At 44.9% G+C, this 20,236-nt stretch overlaps 1 protein-coding gene across 2 annotated transcripts in view; it reads right to left on the bottom strand.

The window, feature by feature from the left end:
* The window catches only part of GALNT18 (polypeptide N-acetylgalactosaminyltransferase 18), a 346,837-nt gene that overhangs the window by 82,706 nt on the left and 243,895 nt on the right, over nucleotides 1–20,236 (bottom strand). For both annotated transcript variants that reach the window (XM_044919842.1, XM_021685303.2), the window contains exons 4-6: nucleotides 14,541–14,724; nucleotides 12,767–12,964; nucleotides 8,291–8,405 (exon numbers count right to left, since the gene is read on the bottom strand). In XM_044919842.1, coding sequence (XP_044775777.1) covers nucleotides 8,291–8,405; nucleotides 12,767–12,964; nucleotides 14,541–14,724 — 497 coding nt within the window. The remainder of the gene's footprint in view (nucleotides 1–8,290; nucleotides 8,406–12,766; nucleotides 12,965–14,540; nucleotides 14,725–20,236) is intronic.

Below are 20,236 nucleotides of genomic sequence, written 5' to 3'. Positions count from 1 at the left end.
CTTTCTTTCTTTCTTTCTTTCTTTCTTTCTTTCTTTCTTTCTTTCTTCCTTCCTTCCTTTCCTTCCTTTTTCTTTCTTTCTTTCTCTCCTCTCTTTCTTTCTTTCTTTCTTTTTTTCTTTCTTTTTTTAGATTCCACATATAAGTGAGATCATATGGTATTTGTCTTTCTCTGTCTGATTCATTTCACTTAGCATAATATACCCTTGAGGTCCATCCATGTTGTTGTAAATGGCAAGATTTCATGGTTTTTTTTTTTTTATGACTGAATAACATTCCATTATAAGTATATGTAACACATTTTCTTTATTCATTCACCCACAGATGGATGCTTAGGTTGTTTCCCTAACTTGGCTATTGTAAATAACACAGCAATGAACATAGGGGTGCATATATCTTAGTAAGTTAGCATTTTTGTTTTCCCAGAAGTGGAATTGCTGGATTATATGGTATTTTTCTTTTCAATTTTTTGAGGAACCGCCATATTGTTTTCTATAGTGGCTGCACCAATTTATATTCTAGTCAACAGTGCACAAAGATTCTGGTTTCTCCACATCCTTGCCAATACTTGTTATTTCTTGTCATTTTGATAACAGCCATTCTGACTGGTGTAAGGTGATATCTCATTGTGGTTTTGATTTAGATTTCCCTGATGATGAGTGTTGTTGAGCATCTTTTCATGTGTCTGTTGGCCAACTGGATGTCTTCCTTAGAAAATGTCTATTCAGATCTTCTGCCCATTTTTAAATATGATTTTTTGCTCTTTTGCTATCAAGTTATATGGTTCTTTATATATTTTGGATATTAATCTCTTATCAGATATATTATTTGCAAATATTTTCTCCCATTCAGTAGGTTGACTTTTCATTTCATTGATGGGTTTTCTTTCCTGTGCAGAATCTTCTTAGTTTGATGTATTTTTACTTGTTTATTTCTGCTTTTTGCTTTTGCTTTTGGTGTCAGATTCAAAAATCATCATCAAGACCCCTATGTTAAGGAGTTTACTGTCTACATCTTCTTCTACGGGTTTTACGGCTTCAGGTCTTACATCCAAATCTTTAATCCATTTTAAATTAATTTTTGTGCATGGTGTAAGAAAGTGGTCCAGTTTTTGCATGTGGCTTCCCAGTCTTCCCAATACCATTTTTTGAAGAGACTGTCCTTTCTCTGTTGTGTCTTCTTAACTCCTTTGTTGTAAATTAATTGACCGTATATGTGTGGGTTTATTTCTGGGCTCTCCATTCTGTTCCAGTGACTCATGTGTCTGATTTTATGCCAATACCATACTGTTTTAATTTACAACTTTTCTTAAGTGCTATTTTAGCTGAATTTCACATAATGTAATATATAGCATATTTATCATTCAGTTCAAAATATTTTCAAATTTCCAGTATAATTTCTTTTTTGACCTGTGAGTTATTTAGAAATGTTTCATAATTTCTAAAAATATGGCTTTTGTCTGTAATTTTTAGTTGTGGATTTCTAATTGAATTCCATTGTGGTCAAAGAACATGCTCTATATAATGTTAATCCTTGAAATTTGTTGAATCTTGTAGTTATTAGATGCAGTGCTCTCTATATCCCACTGGATTCAAACTATTAATTATGTTGGTCTATCATTTACTTGGAGAAATTTATTAAAATCTTCCACTACATCAGTGGAGCTGTTGATGTCTCCTTATAATTCTGTCAAAAGTTTATAATTGTTATGTATTCCTGATGAACTGTACATTGTAGAAATCTTTATTTGTACTAAAACATGTTGTAATGGTATTTTTTCTAGTATTAATGTAAGTACAGCAACTTTCTTTTCATTGGCATTTGCCTGTTATTAATTTTTCTATCCATTTAGATTTTAACCTTTCTGTATTATTACATTTCAGACATGTTTCTTATAATAGCCTACAGATAATTTCAAAATTCCAATTTTAAAATGTTTGTCTTTTAACTTAGTCCGTGTTAACTCACGTATTTACTCATATATCTGGATTCATTTCTACCATCTCATATATTTTCTCTTTGTACCATCCTTTGTTTCTATTTCTCCCTTTCTTACCATTTTCATATTTTATTTTTCCTCTCTGCAACTTTGGAAGTTATACATCTCTTTATCTATGATTTTCATGGCTTCCCTAGAAACTTTAACATGTTTATCTCATCAAAATTGAAAGTCAACCAGTATCCTTTCCAACCTCATTAACATATAGGCACGTTAGAATACTCTAATTACAATCACCCTCTCCCAACTTATTTGCAGTTGTCATCATGCATTGTACTTTTAATAATCCTGTAAGACATTACTATAGTGTTATTTACCATCAACATTTCTTTAGATTAACTCATAAATTTACTACTTTTTGAGCTAAGTATCCTTCTTTTATTTCAGATTTCCTTCTGGGATCATTTTCCTTATACTTGAAGTGTATCCTTTATAATTTATTTTAGTGAGGATCTATTAGTAGCAAACTCTTGCAGTTTTTGTGTTTCAGAAAAAGGACTTTCTTTTACCCTAGTTAAAAGATATTTTTATTGAGTGTGTATATATATGTGTATATATATACACACACACATATATGTACATCTATATACATATATAAGCCCACAATTATGTTCTCTCAGAATATTTAAGCTATTATCTCATGGTCTTCTGGATTCCATTATTATCATTGAAAAGTCACTTGTTATTCTATCGTTAATTTTTCGGTAGTCTATCTTTTCTCTCTGACTGCTGTCAGATCTTCTCTTTGTCTCTGGCATTCACTATAACATGTCTAAGTGTGAATATATTTGTATTTATCCTCCTTTGGACAGGTCAACTTCCTGAATCTGAGAGTTGGCATCTTTCACCAGCTTGGGTACATTTTCAGTCATTATCTCTTCAAATATTGCTTTTGCCTAATCCTCACTTTTTACCATCTCCATTTGGAATTCTAAGATGTTAGACCCTTTCCCTCAATTCTGTCTTTCAATCTCTCTCTCTTTTTTTTTTTTTCGTATTTCTTTCTTCATATTTCTGGGCTGATTTGGAATAATTTCTTTAGGTATATTTCCCAGTTTACTATTTTTTCCTTTAACAATATCCATCTGGATGTTTAATCCATTCATTAAGCTTTTAATTTCCATTTTGTATTTATTTTGTATTTTTTTAAAGATTTATTTATTTATTTGAGAGAGAGAGAAAGAGCATAAGCGGGAGGAAGGGCAGAGGGAAAGAGAGAGAGAGAGAATCAAGCAGACTCCTCACTGAGCACGGAGCCCACCAGGGGCTCCATCACATGACTCCATCACATGACCTGAACCAAAACCAAGAGTCAGTTGGATGTTCAACCAACTGAGCCACTCAGGCATCCCCATTTTTATATTTATTATGTTTGAAATTCTATTTTTATCCCAATATGACTGGTCTTTTTAATAGTCTCTTCTTATTTATATTTCCAATCTCCTATTTATTTAAGATTTATTTACTTTAGAGAGAGAGAGAGGGAGAGGCAGAGGAATAGGGAGAGGGAGAGAATCTCAATCAGACTCCCGGCTGGAGTGCAGAGCCCACTCAATCTCATGATCCTGAGATCATGACCTGAGCCAAATCCAAGAGTCAGACGCTTAACCGACTGAGCCACCCAGGCGCCCCACCAATCTTCTACTTATTTAAAGCTAGTATACAACTTATTTCATATCCTGTGTCTGATAGAATCAATACTTGAAGATTTTGTAAAACAAATTTGGCTGTCCAATGCTTTTGCTCTTGGTGCTTTTGTTTTCTCTTGTTTGTTTTGTGATTTTTTAAAAAGGTGAACTCACATTCCTTGAAACTCTGACTGTGGCAAGTTTTATAGCCTGGGTTAAAGGGGTCTTTCCCCAGAGAGGGTTTGTATATATTTCTGTAGATGCCTAAGAACTTACCACAACTTTAAGTTAAATTCTGCTTTTGAGATTTTCTGGACCATGAAGTATTTTGATTTTATGTTATAAATCCAAGGGAGGGATTCACAGAGGAGAATTTTTCCTCTCTTCTCATCATAAAATTGAAGTAGGCAATTTTTACCCTAACACTGGGGGTGAGGGTGGGAGTATTTCTAGTTCACCTAACACTGCGATAATTGGTCTTTGGAGTACCAGTTTTATGGGAGGTAAGGTGGGGAGGCAGGGGGTTATTATATTAGACTCTTCATGTTGGGCAACCCTGAGGCTTTGTATCCTGTCCTCTGTACTCTGTGAAATTAAGAAATCATCAGCCTAAAGTCACCAGGTTCTTCAAATATAACAGACTCAGACTTTCTCTAGGTTCCTATTTTCACTCATGTTTTGGTCTCACTATTAATTTCCTTGGGTTGTTATAACAAAGCACCACAAGCAGGATCTCCTAAAACCACAGATTTATTCTCTCACAGTTCTGGAGGCTAGAAGTCTGAAATCAAGTGTTGACAGGGCCATGCTCTTTCCAAAGCCTTAGGGCAGGATCCTTCCTTGCCTCTTCCAGCTTCTGGTGGCCCCAGGCATTCTTTGGCCTTACTCCATTCTCTGCCTCCATCTTCACATGGTCATCCTCCCTCTGTGCCTGTGTCCAAATTTTCCTTCTAAAAACACCAGTCAGGGGCACCTGGGTGGCTCAGTCGTTAAGCGTCTGCCTTCGGCTCAGGTCATGATCCCAGGGTCCTGGGATCAAGCCCCGCATCGGGGTCCCTGCTCTGCGGAAAGCCTGCTTCTCCCTCTCCCACCCCCTCTGCTTGTGTTCCCTCTCTCGCTGTGTCTCTCTCTGTCAAATAAATAAATAAAATCTTTAAAAAATAAAAACAAATAAATAAATAAAAACACCAGTCATATTGGATTAGGGCCACTGTAACCCAGTATGACCTCAGCTTAACCTGATTACATGGGCAAAGACCCTATTTCCAAATGAGATCATATTCACAGGTACAGAGGGTTAGAACTTCAACATATTTGTGAGGGGAGTCAATTCAATGTATTTATTGTCTCTAACAATTTCTTAATTTCCTACCACCTCTTGAATGCTCTCTTGTATATTCTACCATTTTTATAGCCATCATCTATACAATCTTTCTGTCTCCTATTCGATGTCAGCTCTTATATCTCGCTCTTTTCATTCTGCTGGCCCATAGCAATTCCCTTCTTTTTCCCACTGAGTTGTGGAATTAGAAATCAGGGGAAAAAAAGGCTTATTAGAAAGGAGCATAAAATAAGAATAAGGCTTTACATGGGGACTCAGTAGATATAATTGTGAATAGAGTAGAAGGAAATTATTGCATGGACACTGTAATACTTTTGGGGGGGATGCTCATAGGTCTTTTATCTCTAGATCGCTGTGGTATATCTATCTAGGCTTTCACATCACAAAGATCTGGGGTTGAATCTTTTCTCAACCCTTATAAGTTGTATACATATGTAAGCTCTTAATTCCACAATTCCCTCATCTGAATAAAAGAAGTATTCTAATAACAACTACTTTTTAGGGATGCAGATGGATGGCATAGTTAGCAGCCAGAGTGGGCACTGAATAATTGTGCAAACAATTCTTTCTCTGTTCCAAATGGGTAAGGACTTGGAATAAGTTGCCTCTGACTCAAAGAGGTGAAAAAGGAATGTCTGTCCTTTTTACAAACAATCCTGTGGAGTTATTGCAGGGGATCCTAGATAAGGAAGGCGAGGCACTGAGATGTGAACTCACAAAACACGAAAGGAAGATACTAATAACCACACAAAATGTGAAAATCTATTTTGGGGATGATGAGTGATTCTGGATCCCTTAAAGGGGAACCTGGAATTCAAGTGAACTAGCTCCTCCTTTTGCTTGCAGCTCTGCCCACCAACAGGCTGTTGGGTCCCTGCCTGAAAAACCACCTTTCCTTCAACTACCATGACATGTCATCTCTGTCAAGTGGGAGGGAGGAAATGGAGAAAAAGAAACGCCAGGGGTCCCTGGGTGGCTCAGTCGTTAAGCGTCTGCCTTCAGCTCAGGTCATGGTCCCAGGGTCCTGGGATCGAGTCCCACGTCAGGCTCCCAGCGCAGCGGGAAGCCTGCTTCTCCCTCTCCCACTCCCCCTGCTTGTGTCCCCTCTCTCGCTGTGTCTCTCTTTCAAATAAATGAATAAAATCTTAAAAAAAAAAAAAAAAAGAAAGAAACGCCAGGCAACATTTTATACTGTATTTTACACCCTGAACACAAACCCCAAAGATTTTTACCACGTATCTGAAAGCCTCACCCAGGCCCCCACTCCAGAGCAGCTTTCTAATCTAGGCAAGGAGAAGCCGGAGATCTCCCACCACCCCATGCCTGCCTCACGTCCATGTGAGAAGAAGAGCTCATGCGTCTAACTCCTCTTGGTCTTTACCCAGACAGCACGCATATGGGAGGGGGCTCTACCTGCTCCCCCAGTTCCTGGCAGTAGCTCCTGGTGAAAAATAGTATGTTTGGGGGCCACCATTTACCCAGGAGTGGTGCTGAAACAAGGTGGTGAAGAAATGAGTGATGGAGGGAGAGAGCTGGAGAGGCCAGGGAGACACTGTGGGCGCTGTCCTCTGTGAATCCATTAGCTCCCCATGAAGCCCACGCATTCTGACGGCCTTCAAAGCAATTTCTCTGAGTTTCAGTGAACACGGGCGTCTAAAGGTATTTTCTAAACTCAGCTTCAGCCAAGCTGCTCCTGCTGCCAGTCTTCAGAGCCCTAGGATTAAGTCTGGGCAATAAGTGCAGCCCCCACAGTGCTGGTCAGGCCACTGCAGATATTGGGAGATGCTCTGTGGAGGTGCCCCGCCTCCCTTTGGGGCAGGGTGAGGTCTGTCCAGGGTCAGCTGACTGCCCAGTGGGGTGGCAGGTCTAAGGAAGTTAGAGGTAAGAGAAGGGTGGATCCAAGCTGGAGTCCTTGAGCGGGAACTGGAGATACAGACACTGAAGCCAAAGGGGCAAGAGTGGGGTCATTGGTTGGAACCAGCCAGATGTTGGGGTGGTCTGCATGATGGCTGACAGTGAGGAGGGATATCTTGGATGACCGCCAGAACACCAGCAGGTTCAAGGTCCTCTCCAAGGGCTGTCACACAAGGATCTGCCAGGCTGCTTAAAATTAAGATCCCCATGGACAGGACAATGGAGACCACTGTGGAGACAAGCCACAGTTTGAATGTTGGGATTTCTGTGAGGATAGGACCACAACCTGGGCAGAGGGGTGGGCTTCCCTCTAGGATGAGGTGCTTCATTGTATCTGTTATCACATTCCTGCCGACCACCAGGGGACCTCATGCGTCCCTCAGACGTGATGGGGGTGGGGTGTCATTTTGGAGTTATCTTTTCATGGGCCCAAGAGAAAAAGTCAGAGCCTAGAAAATGTTCCTGGGGCATGAGAAATTAAATGATGCCTATTGTGGATTTGCACCATGTGTTGATAGTTGCAAAAAGCCCTCTAATTTGGGGCAGGATAGTGGCTACCTCTGAAGAATGGCATGAGGTATGAACAGGTCTGAGTATCTGACCAGCACATGGTGGGGTCAGAAAACAGAATGGAGTGAGCCTGGCTGTGTTTTGCTCTTTATACCCCATGAGTTTATTTCCCTATAGCCCTCTTTTTCTTCTCTTCTCTTTTCTTTTTTAAGATTTTATTTATTTATTTGGGAGAGAGAGAGTGAGAGAACATGAGCAGGGGGGGAGGGACAGCGGGAGAGGGAGGGGGAGAAGCAGGCTCCCCACTGAGCAGGGAGCCCGATGCAGCGTTCAATCCCAGGACCCTGGGATCATGACCTGAGCCAAAGGCAGATGCTTAACTGACTGAGCCACCCAGGTGCCCCCCTGCAGCCCTCTCTTCACAAAGTCTTTAGGAAAGCTCTCTGGGCTGCTGTGGAGGAGGCAGAGAATATCAGAGTGAGAAATCCCAAGGGGAGGTGACTCTGAGAGGAAGTGACTCTGAGGGTCACTCTGGTCCAGCCACCCCTCGATGCCTGTAGGTCTCTTCCTGGAGCACATCTTTGCTCAGCCCTGAGGAGCCTACGTTTGGTTTTAACAAAGAGGTTGTTCCTGTAGTAGGGAGCTCGACTCTCCCATGTCCCCAGCCCTAGCCAAAGCAGTTTCTGAAGTCCTATTCTTCCCGAAAATTCTATAGGTGTCTTCCTCTGTCTCTATCCTGTCCCCAAGCAGCTCTGATCATACACATGGAGCAAGGTTAGGGATTAGACATTCAGAATCCATCTGTGACCCTCACCCTTGAGCTCCATTTCTCCACCCCCTAGACTCATTTACCTTTTGGGGAGCAGAGCCAAGCCCTCTGGGCGGGAACCCTTGCTTACCCTGATCCCCAGCTCGACATTCTCGCCTCCGTAGACCTCCATGCCTTCGTCCAGTAGGCCGATCTCCTGGAAGTACTGCCGGTCCACAATAAAGCAGCCAATGAGGGCAGGGCTCCTGCAGGGGTGTGGGGAGATGGGCCAGCAGTTAGCAGAGGGGCTGCTTCCTGGGGAAGGCCAGAGGAGTCCGAGCGTGGTGCCTTCCTACAGGAGGATCTCTTCCTCTTCCTTCCTTTGCCCCCAGAGCCGGTGTGGGCCTCGTTCTCTGAGTGGCCCTCCCAGGCCCACCTTCACCAGCTGCTGTAGGGAGGCAGTTTCTTCAGGGTGGCAGCAGGGATGCTCTGGTCCCGGGGCCAGTCCTCATTGCGGGTGGTGCTGAAATGGGTGACAGCCCAGGGGAGTGGTGCTCAGCCCGCCAGCCGGGCCCGAGTGTCTGCATCTCTAGCTGCCCTGACACCTGAGCTCCAAACAGCCAGTCTCTGTTTCTACCTGGGCACCCAAGCTAACTCCCCACCCTTCCCCAGCTTGAGTTCTGCACATCAACCTAGCTCACTTAGAAAGATCAGTTGGGGCTTTGGAGAGCATGGTAAATGACTTGGATTTTATCTGGAGGTAAAGGAGTGTCAGTGGGGAATTTTAAGAAGACTTTGGTATGAGCAGAAATAAGTGAGTCAGAGAAAGACAGATACCCTATGATTTCACGCTACATGGAATTTAAGAAACAAAATAAATGAACAAAGAACAAAAAAGACACAAACAAAAAAACCAGACTCTTAAATATAGAGAACAAAGAGATCTGTGCTTTTAAAAGAACCCTTAGGCAGCTGTGGGGTGACTGCCTGGAAGAGGCTGGGTGGAAAGAGGAATCCAGTTGGGTAGCTTGGTGCTAGGTCTAGGGAGAAATTATGACGTCCTTGACCAGAGGATCAGGAATGGGGAGAGGGATTGTTTAAAGACACATCTTAATGTAAATCCATAGAACTTAGAGACAGATGAACAGGTGAGAGAGAGGGAGGCATCCAGATGCCAGCCGGCTTTGTGGCTTGGGTAATGGTGGGGTGGGGACCACCCATCAATGTGGGCTGTAGAGAAAAAGCTGGTTTCAGAAGGAAGAAGCATTCCCTCCTGGGAAAACCAATCTGAAGGTGCCTGTGGGACACTAGGGGGAGATAGCCAGTGGGTAGGGCTTAGCGGATGGCCTGGGTCTCAGGCCGGAGCAACACATCCACAGCCAGTCAGTGCAGGAGCTGGAGGGCCTTTCCTGAGTGAGAGCGTGAGTGTGGGGCTCACCGGCTGTGGGCAGGTGCCCAGTGAAGGACAGAACTTCACTAGGAGTGATCTGGATTGGGAGAATCAGCGTGAGTGCACTTCTCTGCTGAGAGCATTAACTTACACAAATGACTTTGAATTATTCCACTGCACACAGCTACCATTTCTAGCCCTTGTATAGCATCTTATCAGCTGGTGGCTGAAGGAGTCGGAGGGGAACAGAAAGAAAAAGAGAAATGATGAAACCTCAGCTATGAGAAAACTGTCAGTCACATGCAAATGGACCCATCTTTGAAATTGGAAACTCATCAAGGTGGAGAAACAGCTCTTTTGCAGGCCATTGCTTTGGACAATGCCGGTACAGGAGGCTGCTCAGGCAGAGACTGGAGCCTTGGGGTCCCTGCCCCTCCTCCTTTCAAATCACAGCATTTTATTCTGGATAGGCTCACATTTCATAGACCGCGGGCAGCCAGGGCAATCAATCTACTTCAATCCACTACTCTGAAAGTAGGCTGAGTTCCTGCTCTAGTGGAGGATGCTTGATCCTGTCCTTGGAGTTGCATGCTATGAGTAAAGTCCCTGCTTGGCTGTGTGTCACTGAGAAAAGTTCCCTAACTTCTCGGAGCCTCTGATTCCATATCTATGAAACAGAATCAACTATAACCTCACACAGATTAAATTAAATTGTGTAAAACCTTGAAAACCTCTGGGGCGTGATGGTTACTTGAAAAATCATTTAAAAAGATGCACTTGCACATTGAAGAAGCCCAGAGAATCCCCTCTTTAGATGCATGGTGATTTAAAAACATCAGCCCGGCAGAGTGGGCAGAGTGAAGTCTCAACCTTCTCCTTGACATTCTTGAAATGCTGAATATTTCAACACGGTGTTCCAAGACATGCAGGAAGGGGTCTTCCCCCATTTGGCCAAACCCACTCAGGGAAACATCAGAATCTAAAACAGTTACTGTGCAATGAGCACAGGCCAGTTCAGACAGTCTACTACTTATTAATCAGCTAGGGTATGAAGTGGACCCTGTCAGCCTGAACGTGTTATTGGCTTATACCTTACCTCGTTCCCAAAAAGATTAGAGATAGCTTACAAAAAATGTACAATACATTGAAAAACAAAATACATAAATGTCTGAAAAGACCAAAAGTTCACAACAAATTGGGGGCCAGTTAGAACACAGCATTAGGTCCTCCTTCACAGTTCTTAAAGGAGACCCACAAAATTGATGCTAAGCTTCCCGGTAGCCAAGGTGAAAATGAACAAACATGTCTTAGATATAAGATTTATAGTTCCCATGTGAAAATTTCATACTCATTCCTTGGGGCTAACAAGATTTTCTTTGACTAGCCGTCAGTTTGAAAGAAATTTCTCATGTCAGTCTTCTTAGAGGTCACTTTGGGACATAGTGAACAACCCTCTTGAAGACGTCACTTTAGAAAGCAATAGAAGGTATCTCTGGACTCTTTTTATAGCTTACATCATGTGGCACAGCACTGTCGTACAGCTCCAAGGAAACAGGAGCCAAAGTGGGCAAGGTATGTTTTTATAACCCACAGCTTTCTGTGGGGTTATCTTCATCTAGGAATAAAATCAATAATGTTCTTCCCAAAAAACTTCCATGAATATAATTTCTCTCGGGCAAGTTTTTGACAAGAATTAGGTGATGAAAACTTTGCGCTGAGACGATAGTCTCTGTCAAGGGCCTAGAATGCAGGTTTACTATGACTAGGCCAACACATTTCAAGATGAGCGGAACAAAGCAGCAAATATCAGTGCAGTCTTCTGCAAGAATGTTCCCTGCATGACAGCATACCTCCTTCCAGGATCATTCAGCATGCTGAACGGCAGAATTCAGCCATGCCAGTTCTGAGCTCAACAGTGGGTGTCTATGGGATGACAACTAGATGTGGAATCTAGCTGACCTAGGTTTAGATCCTGGCTCCACTGCCCACAGCCTTTGGCAGGGCCATTCTCCTTCCTCCATCTTGCGGGTTTTCCTCATCTTGTAAAACAGGGATGACACAATGAGCTGTCACAAGGTTATAATGAGGAGCAAATAAGACCATGCGTGTAAAAGGCCCTTTCACACAGCAATACCCGAACAAATATTTAACAACACAAAATCGTGGCAGGGGCTAACAGGTGGGTAACAGAGATAACTGCAGGAAAGCTAGATGGTTCTCTTCCAGCCTGTTTTAAATGTGAATACAGTTTTTTCTTCTGGCAAGGAAAGATGTGATCTCAGATAATAATCGCCCACTTTCAATTAGATTTTTCATAATCTTTCTCCCTCAGGTAATACAAAGCAACATCAGTTTCTAATCTCCTCTTTCATTCCAAGAATTGTCCCCTAGGCCACCTCTGGTGCCATCTGTGTCTTTAATGGGCAGGACTTTGCAGAGAGCATAAAGGCACCCGATCTGTGATTAACCAGACAGAAATAAGGGCTGGTGGTGTGGCTGTTTCAGAAGTCCCGACCCAGAGAACAGAGGCTGCACAAGTGAGTCATCTGGGGTCTGGGAAGGCAGCAGTGAAGGCAGAAAGAGCTTGGGATCCTTGAAATGCAGTTTGAAGCCACTTTTAACTGAATCCTACAGGATAAACTCAAATAGCAGCAAGGCATAGAAGCTGCTGTGGGGTCTGATTTTGCCTCTCTGCCCCTTCAGCCTCATTGCATGGGGCTGTGTCCTCATACTCCTCCTCACAAAGGTCCCTTTATACTTCCTCTGTGTCCATGAACTCACCCAACCTTGCCATCTACTATATGCACTTAAAAACAAGTGCAAAGTCTCCAAAAAAGATTCTCCTCACTTTCTGTGCCGTTTCCTCCAGCAATCATTTATTATTCTAATTATTTTGTCTGTCCTCACTAGACTGCAGGCTTTTGGGGGCAGGAACTGAGTCTTAGTCACTCTGGATCCCCAGCACCCAGCACAGCCGTTGGCTCTCAGCAGGTGTCCCATAGTGATGTGTTGAAATGAGTAAGTTTGAGCCTCTGAATGGATTCTGGGTGCCATGGTTCTATTGAAAGGGATCATCAGGGCCTGTAAGTGGTGACTGAAGGTCATTTGTAATTCCTTTCCAACCCCCACCCCATCATCCCACAATGGGGCTGGAGTTTGGGGAATAAGGGTTGAGCTGGGAGGGGAGCCCTTTCATGGAAGATAAGGCGGAGAGACCTACAGGTAAGGATGCTTTACCTGATTGGGGCGGTGGAGTTCTCCAGCTTCCACCAGGCCTTGGGGGGGTTTAGGTAGCGGCACCACAGCTCCCAGTCAAAGCCCTGGGCGGCCAGTGGGTACTCTTCTATCTCAAAGTTGTCATATTTGATGTTGTCAAAGGATGGTGAGATGATCCGTTTCCGGTTCTCCTTTATGCGGGTGAGCACAGGTTCAGCCCTGAGCAAGAGGGAGAGAGAAAAGGGTGACTGCTTCCAGGGTGGATAAATACTAGACTAGAGACTCCTAAAGCTCCTTCCCCTGCAGAAAGAGGCAAAAAAACTACCTGGCTATTTGCTCCAGCGGGTTGCTCTGCCTCCTGGGAAGGATACCTGTTTAACCTCCACCCCACCCCCCCACCCCATACTTCTGGCTTGGCAAGAAGCCTGGCCACTCCTGCAGCATGTCCTGGGCTGACTGAGAGATTCTTACTGCCTTAGATCCTTGTGTCTGTTTGCTTTCCTTTTTTCCACTAAAAAAAAAAAAAAAAAAAAAAATCAAGACCTAAGAAAGAAGAAAGAAAGAGATCTGAGGTTCTATAGGAAGCTTTCAACCTGGGCTTTGATTTTGCTAAAATTCAGTGTATCAACCAGGAGGAAAAGGCAGATGAGGATGGCAGAGGCATGGAAGTGAGAACAAACTTATTTCCACCAATTACTCAATGCCGCTTCAGTCCTCCAGACAAGCCACCCCATCCCACGTGTTCTCCACTGCCCGAGGAGTGGTGGGGCGTAGCGCTTTCCAAGCAGCCAGGAGGCCCCTATGGGCACCAGGCAAGTAAAGTGTTTGCAGACAGGAGTGATGAGCTTCTTACTAATAATGCATTTGTTTCATAATTGTTTATTCAAATCAGCTTGAAATAGTAAGTGTCCCTCTCCTCTTCTGGCCATAAATCCAATGAAAATGCTTTTTAAATAGTCACAAATGGCAAGCAGGGACTTCAACTATAAAAAACGGCTTCATTGCAGCCTTAATTTGAGCCTGTTATGTAAAAGCATGCCCAAATCGAGCCATGTAGTGTGCATGCCTGGCTGCTCCTTCCTACTTAAGGGCCCTCCTCACCCTGGCTCTTTGCAAAGTCACACACAGTGGGCCGGCCACAGTGCACCAGCCGGCCCTGCAGGGATATGGGTATCAGGTGCCCCATCCCTGCTTGGCTGCAGCCACTGAGGCCATATACCTTTTCTCTTGCCCCACGCGGCAGCTGAGCAGCCCTGGCCAGGGAAAGGAAGGTTTTGTAAGACCCAGTTTCACCAGTAGGGACAATCTGAGATCTATGTTATGTCTGGCCTGGCATTTTGGGGGGGTCCCACCTGTGATAACATCAAGCTACCTTCTGCCCCTCTGACCTGGGCCTTGATCCTGTCTGTACGGTTGGGCTCCTGCCTCAAGTCTGGTCCAGCTGTCCCTTGCTGGGCAGTTGCAGCCCTGTCCTTAGCTGGGCTGGTCCTCTCAGCTTTGCCCTTGGCATTTACCTTCTCCCAGATCCCGCCTCCTAGAGGCAGACACTAGCCAGAGTCACACCCTATGTCACCATAACCTTTAGACACTGTGCTTTGACTTGTTGACCCCCGACTCTCCCCCGCCTCGAAAGGCCAGCCCTGTTGCCTACATCAGTCACACATCCAGATCTCAGCTGTTCCCGGAATTCTCTCCTTTCCCCACTATGACTGAGGTCCCAGCATGCTTTGCACTCCTTTGAGCTACAGCCCTGGACCACACTGGGACTCATCTTCCTCTCCTGATGGGCACTTACCAGCCCACATTGAACTCCACATGGGCATCGAAGAGGGCCACTACAGGGGCGGTGGCCACCCTCCAGCCGCTGACTCGGGAGCGGATGAGGCCTTCCTGCTTGCTGTGGCGCACGACTTTGATGAAGCCCGGCTTCTGGCCATTCACCTTGTCCACATACTCTGTCAGCTTCTCCTTCAGCTCCTCTGGGAGGGAGGAAATGCATCGTTAGCATAATGGGGGAAGGTGTGATTAAGATAGTCACCCTCTTAGGGTGAACTGACTCCCCCAGAGAGAGGCTGGAGGGTCCATTTCCCTCTCCAGGTCTCCTTAATCTTCCCCAGGATGGCCAGCACCACTCAGCTTTGAAGGGAAACAGTTTGTATTGAGCTCAGCAACTCACACAGGGCCACGTGCTTCACACATCCTGTCTATTTAATCCTCACCACCAGCCCATGGGAAAATGGGCCTCAGAAGGGTTTCTCAATTTGTCCAATGCCATGCAGCGTGTGAGTGGCACAGGCTGGTTTCAAGCCGGTCTAATGACTTCAAAAGCCATATTCTTCTCATCAGCTCAGTGGCCTCTTTCTTCCCCAGTGCCCTCCGTTGGAGTTCCTCTAATGCCCAAAGAAAGCTTCCATCTGTGAAGATTACAGCCCGGGACCCAGTCCTGCCTGGATCTCCATCTTTCCAGGAAGCGGATGACCAGGCATTACGCCACGTGAGCAGTTGGTATTGGTTTGCTGCCTGCTGTCACCTGGCTAAGCATCTGATTCCCCGGCTTCTTCATAAATGTGGATGGCTCCTGTGGGCTCGCCTCTCAGCTGGTGATAGCAGAGCCGCAACATTCACTGGGTTTTCCAGAGCAGTTCAGGCAACTTTCCCCAAGATGACCGGAGTGGGCTGCATTCTCCTACGTGCAACCACTGTACCTCCCCAGGACTCAGTTTCCACCCTTTGCCTGTGTTCTCCAGGACTGCCCCTTCATGTGCCCTCCTCCACCTTCTCAGCCTGCCCAAGCCCGGGCCCTGGAACAGACCCACTTGGGCTGAGCCTCGTCCCTATCAGAGGACGGCAGGAGCTCCGTGTCCCTTGGTGCGCAGTCCGGGACCCTGCCAGAAAAGGGTATGAGGTAGCAGGCACAGTGCCTGGCAACAGTGGGTGTGCCCCATGGCAGCAGCCCTGGGTACTAGAAAGAGGATGGTGTTTGGAGTCAGCAAAACAGCCTTTTAAGGCTGCTTTCCATGTATTAGTGCTATGATCCTGGGCCTGTTACTAAACCAGTTGTTGATATCTAGGTGGATGTCTGGATGTGGTGAATGTATTTCGCATGTGGTAAGGACATGAATTTTGGGGAGCCACAGGGTGGATTGTTAGGGGTTGAATTGTGTCCCTGCAAAAAGATATGCTGAAGTCTAACCCTAGTACCTTAGAAGATGACCTTATTTGGAAATAGGGTCTTTGTAGATTTAACTGAGTTAAGATCCTTACATCCTAATCCAGTGACAAGTATTCGTAAAAAAGGAGGAACTTCGGACACAGACACAGATGCAAAGAAGGAAGACAAGTAGGGAAACAGAAAGAGAAGATGACCACCTATAAGCCAAGGAAGATCTGAAGGTACCAGAAGTTAGGAGGCCTGGAACAGATCCCTCTCTATCACCTTCAGATGGGGGCATGGCCCTGCTTGATTTGGACTTGATTTTGGACTCCAGAATGGTCAGACAATAAATTTCTATTGTTCTAAGCCACCCAATTTGTGGTACTTCATCATGGCAGCTCTAGGAAACTAATATAGTTGTTACGAGGATTAAATGGGATTAACATTTGTGAAAAATGCATAGCACGTTGTAGATGCTCAAAAAAAGCTTTCCCCCCTTCGTCAGTTTCCATCACACTGGGAGTTTTAAGAGAAGAAGGAGCTGCAAAGCCTTCTTCCTGTGCTCTGGTTCAGGACCACCTCCTCCTGCTCTGCCCTGTCTCTAGGTTAGAAGTCTGCAAGCAGCAAGGCCATGGCGGCCAAGCAGGAGATACGAGCATGTGCAGGGACCTCGTGCCCAGGGAAGACCGTCAGGCATGGTGGCCACTGCCAGAACTGGTATGTCCTCCCACAGACATTGATTTCAAATCTTCTTCCACACGATGCTGGTCAAAGAAATCGGTCTGGATGGATGGGAAGGATATGGTCCCTAGGCATCCCTGCTTGAGTTCTCATCACCTTCGTGAGGCAACTGGGCATCCAGGGCAGAAATGCTGAAAGGGAGGCAGGAAACTTGGGTCCTAGGCAGCTACCAACTTGCTCTGTGATCTTGAGCAAATCCCTACAAATGCCAAGCCCTCAGAGTTAGTTGGACAGGATTTTAACTTTTGTTTTGCACTGATTACCCATCTAAGGTTTGAATCCCCTCTGGCTAGCTTGATGAGGGATCATCCAGCCCCTGCAGTGACCAGAAACACTACAGCCCATTCCTTAGTGGGCCACTCCAACGATTAGATGTTCCAAATGCCAGCATCCTTCCACCTCCACTCACTTATCCAAGATTTATTTTGGGGCCAAAGGGGGCAGATCAAATTCCTCTTCCACATTCCACATTCATTTAGAGTGAAAGACCATCCTTAAGTCCTTGCTGGGATTTCTCTAGGTCAAATGTCTTTAGTTCCTCTGTATATTTCCTCACATCTGTGAGTTCAGGTTCTTTTATCATGCTGAACTTCCCTCAAAGTATGTGCTTTTCTTTAACACTTTTAAATTATGCACCTAGAAATTGGCCTAATACTTATGGAGTAAATTGGGCTATACAGAATAGAATGAACGAATCACTTCCCTTATTCTAGAATCTATGCACCCATTCATATAGATGAAGGTCACATTAATTTGGCCTGCTTTTGACTCAAATTGAGCTTCCTGGAAAGATAGCTACAGGTCCTTTTCATGCGGTGCTGCTAAACCAGGCTCCTTCATCCCTTTTCTTCATGGCTGCATGCATGTGTTGGTGCATGCTTGTGTGTGTGTGTGTGTGTGTGTGTGCATAAGCATGCTCTGAGCCAAAACATAGGCTCTTATGTTTAGTCCTCTTTCATTCAATCTTTTTAAAGATTTAACCATGTCTCTGAAGTCAGAATGTCTTGTCCCTGATTCTATTGTCCAATGGCTTTGTGATCTAGCCCTCCAGCTTTCTGGCTTCTGCAAAAGTGATCAGCATATGGCCTCGATTATCATTCGAGTCATCCTTGTACACAGTGTGACCCTTTTCCCAGAGTTAGGGCCAATGAGGCCAGTCAGGCTTTCTCGTTCCAGCCTGATGAAAATTCAGGTGACTTTTAGACTGCCGTTAACACACCATGTATCTCACTTTAGCAGCTGTGAACATGACCTCATGATCTCTGAACACACAGCCGACTGGGGAGGCCTGGAGGTACCGCTGTCTGCAGGTGTCACAAGGTCGGCCATAGAGTGGCCTAACTCAATGTGCCCCATGCTTACAACATCTTCAAGCATGGCTGTCAGGAAGCCTCTTAAAACATTTCCTGTTCCATCTCTTCAAAGGTCCACCTCTCATCTGTCCTTTTAGAAAATTTTAAATAGAACTCAAAAGCCTAGTATTTCAACTTTTGATGGTGGCATGAGTCTGGGAACTTGGAATAAGAAGTGGGCTAATACCAAAGGATACCTTTCCTCACCTGCAAGGGGGACATACTTGTCCTCTTCTCTCCCCTTCCACCCCTTGGGTGAGAACCACTGCCTACAGGACCACTGTTGTTGAGTTTATTGGTGGCACGGGGCTGTGGATGACTGCCACCCAATGATCCTCCAAGAATCCTGCCTCCCTGAATTCGCATCCTTGTGTAGTTGCTCCACACACTGAATCCGAACTGACCATAGGGCAACAGGATGCAACAGGAAGGACCCAAGCCGGTGGCAGGCCTAGGCCTTAGGAGGCCTTGCAGCTTCTGCTTTCATTGTCTTGCTGCCCTAAGTAAGGAAGACCAGCCTCCTTGAGCTTGAGAGGCCCAGGGAGTCTCCATTAATTTAGGCCACCCCACTGAGGCCCAGACATGTGAGTGAGGCCATCTTGGATCCTTCAGCTGACTGTAAACGCAGAGGGAGCCCAGCTGACACCCTTTAGTACAGACATGAGCTGCCTTATTGCAGAATTGTGAGCCAATAAATGGTTGCTGTTTTAAGCCACTAACTTCTGGGCTGGTTTGTTATACACAAAGGCTAACAAAAGAGGCTCTATTATTCTGGTATGGTGCTGAGGTTATAGTAAGATTGTGAACTCCTGATGCACAGGAAATGTGAAGGGCCAGACAGACACAGAAGAACCACTGAGAAGGTGGCAGCAAGAGAAGAAAAGTCTTTGCTTCTCATAGGAGCTGCTTGCACCTTTGTACCTCTGAGCTCTGTTAAAAGAACTAGAATAAAGGTTTCTGGTGGACCAGCTAGAGAAAAATTCTGTTCTCAGCCTGCTGCATCCTGGACATTGGCTACTGATTAGAAGACAGCATTCCCGGGCGCCTGGGTGGCTCAGTTGGTTAAAGCGGCTGCCTTCGGCTCAGGTCGTGATCCTGGAGTCACTGGATCGAGTCCCGCAGTGGGCTCCCTGCTCAGCGAGGATCCTGCTTCTCCCTCTGACCCTCCCCCCTCTCATGTACTCTCTCTCATTCTCGCTCTCTCAAATAAATAAATAAATCTTAAAAAAAAAAAAAAGAAGAAGACAGCATTCCCTTAGCTCTGATCAAAAAGCTGCTATCAAAATTCGAAAAAGTCCTGAAATACTGCAGATAATATTGGCTCATAGTCTTTGCAAAGTACCTTTACCTAATTAGGTTTTCATGTTTTCCTTCAATTTTTATCAGTTGCCAAAGCATGAAAGAACTATCTCGGAGGCATTCTGCATTTGCTAGGAAACTGTGGTCCAAGATACTGCCTATTACATATTATCTATAATGTATATATGATAAATACCTCTCAGAACTCAGCTCAAAAAAACATATGAAGAACTTGTGGTTTTCTTTATACATAAACACAAATCCATAACCCCTCATATTGACCTTTTTGCCAAGGCTGCCAGGAAGCTCAGAGAAAAATCTAATGACTCATCACAGGGTTTAGCATTTTTGCCTCTCTACCTTTGCTAAAGATTTGATGTTCAACTTCTTGTCTCCAAGCTGCATTCTTTTACTTTTTTCCCCCTCTGTAAGCTACCTTTAACTACTTCTTGAAATATCTATAAATAACTTTTTAAAAAAAGATTTTATTTATTTGTCAGAGAGAGCGAGAGAGGGAACACAAGCAGGGCGAGTGGCAGGCAGAGGGAGAAGCAGGCTCCCTGCTGAGCAGGGAGCCCGATGTGGGACTTGGTCCCAGGACCCCGGGATCATGACCTGAGCTGAAGGCAGATGCTTAACCGACTGAGCCACCCAGGCGTCCCTCTATAAATAACTTTTAATAAAGTGTCTTGGTGGAGCAGGGCAGGAGCATAACTGTGGAAAGAAGGGGAAAGCTGTATTTCATGTCTGTTTTAATGTGTTGGGGAAAGAAGAGGTAGGGAGTCTGCTCTCTGTGACTTTGCCAGATTTAGAATCAATGGTGGAGTTGTCAATAGCCAGCGTTGAGGGAGAAATACAATTTGCACCCTGCCTGGGGCCAGATGTCATCCCGCTTGTGTTGCTTCCTCCAGCCCTCCTACTGTCCACAAATCCCTACTCTGCTGA

This window comes from Neomonachus schauinslandi, chromosome 11, assembly GCF_002201575.2.
Source record: "Neomonachus schauinslandi chromosome 11, ASM220157v2, whole genome shotgun sequence".
Lineage (NCBI taxonomy): Eukaryota > Metazoa > Chordata > Mammalia > Carnivora > Phocidae > Neomonachus > Neomonachus schauinslandi.
The sequence above is the reverse complement of the archived record's forward strand: the minus strand, read 5'-3'. Positions and strand labels throughout refer to the sequence as shown.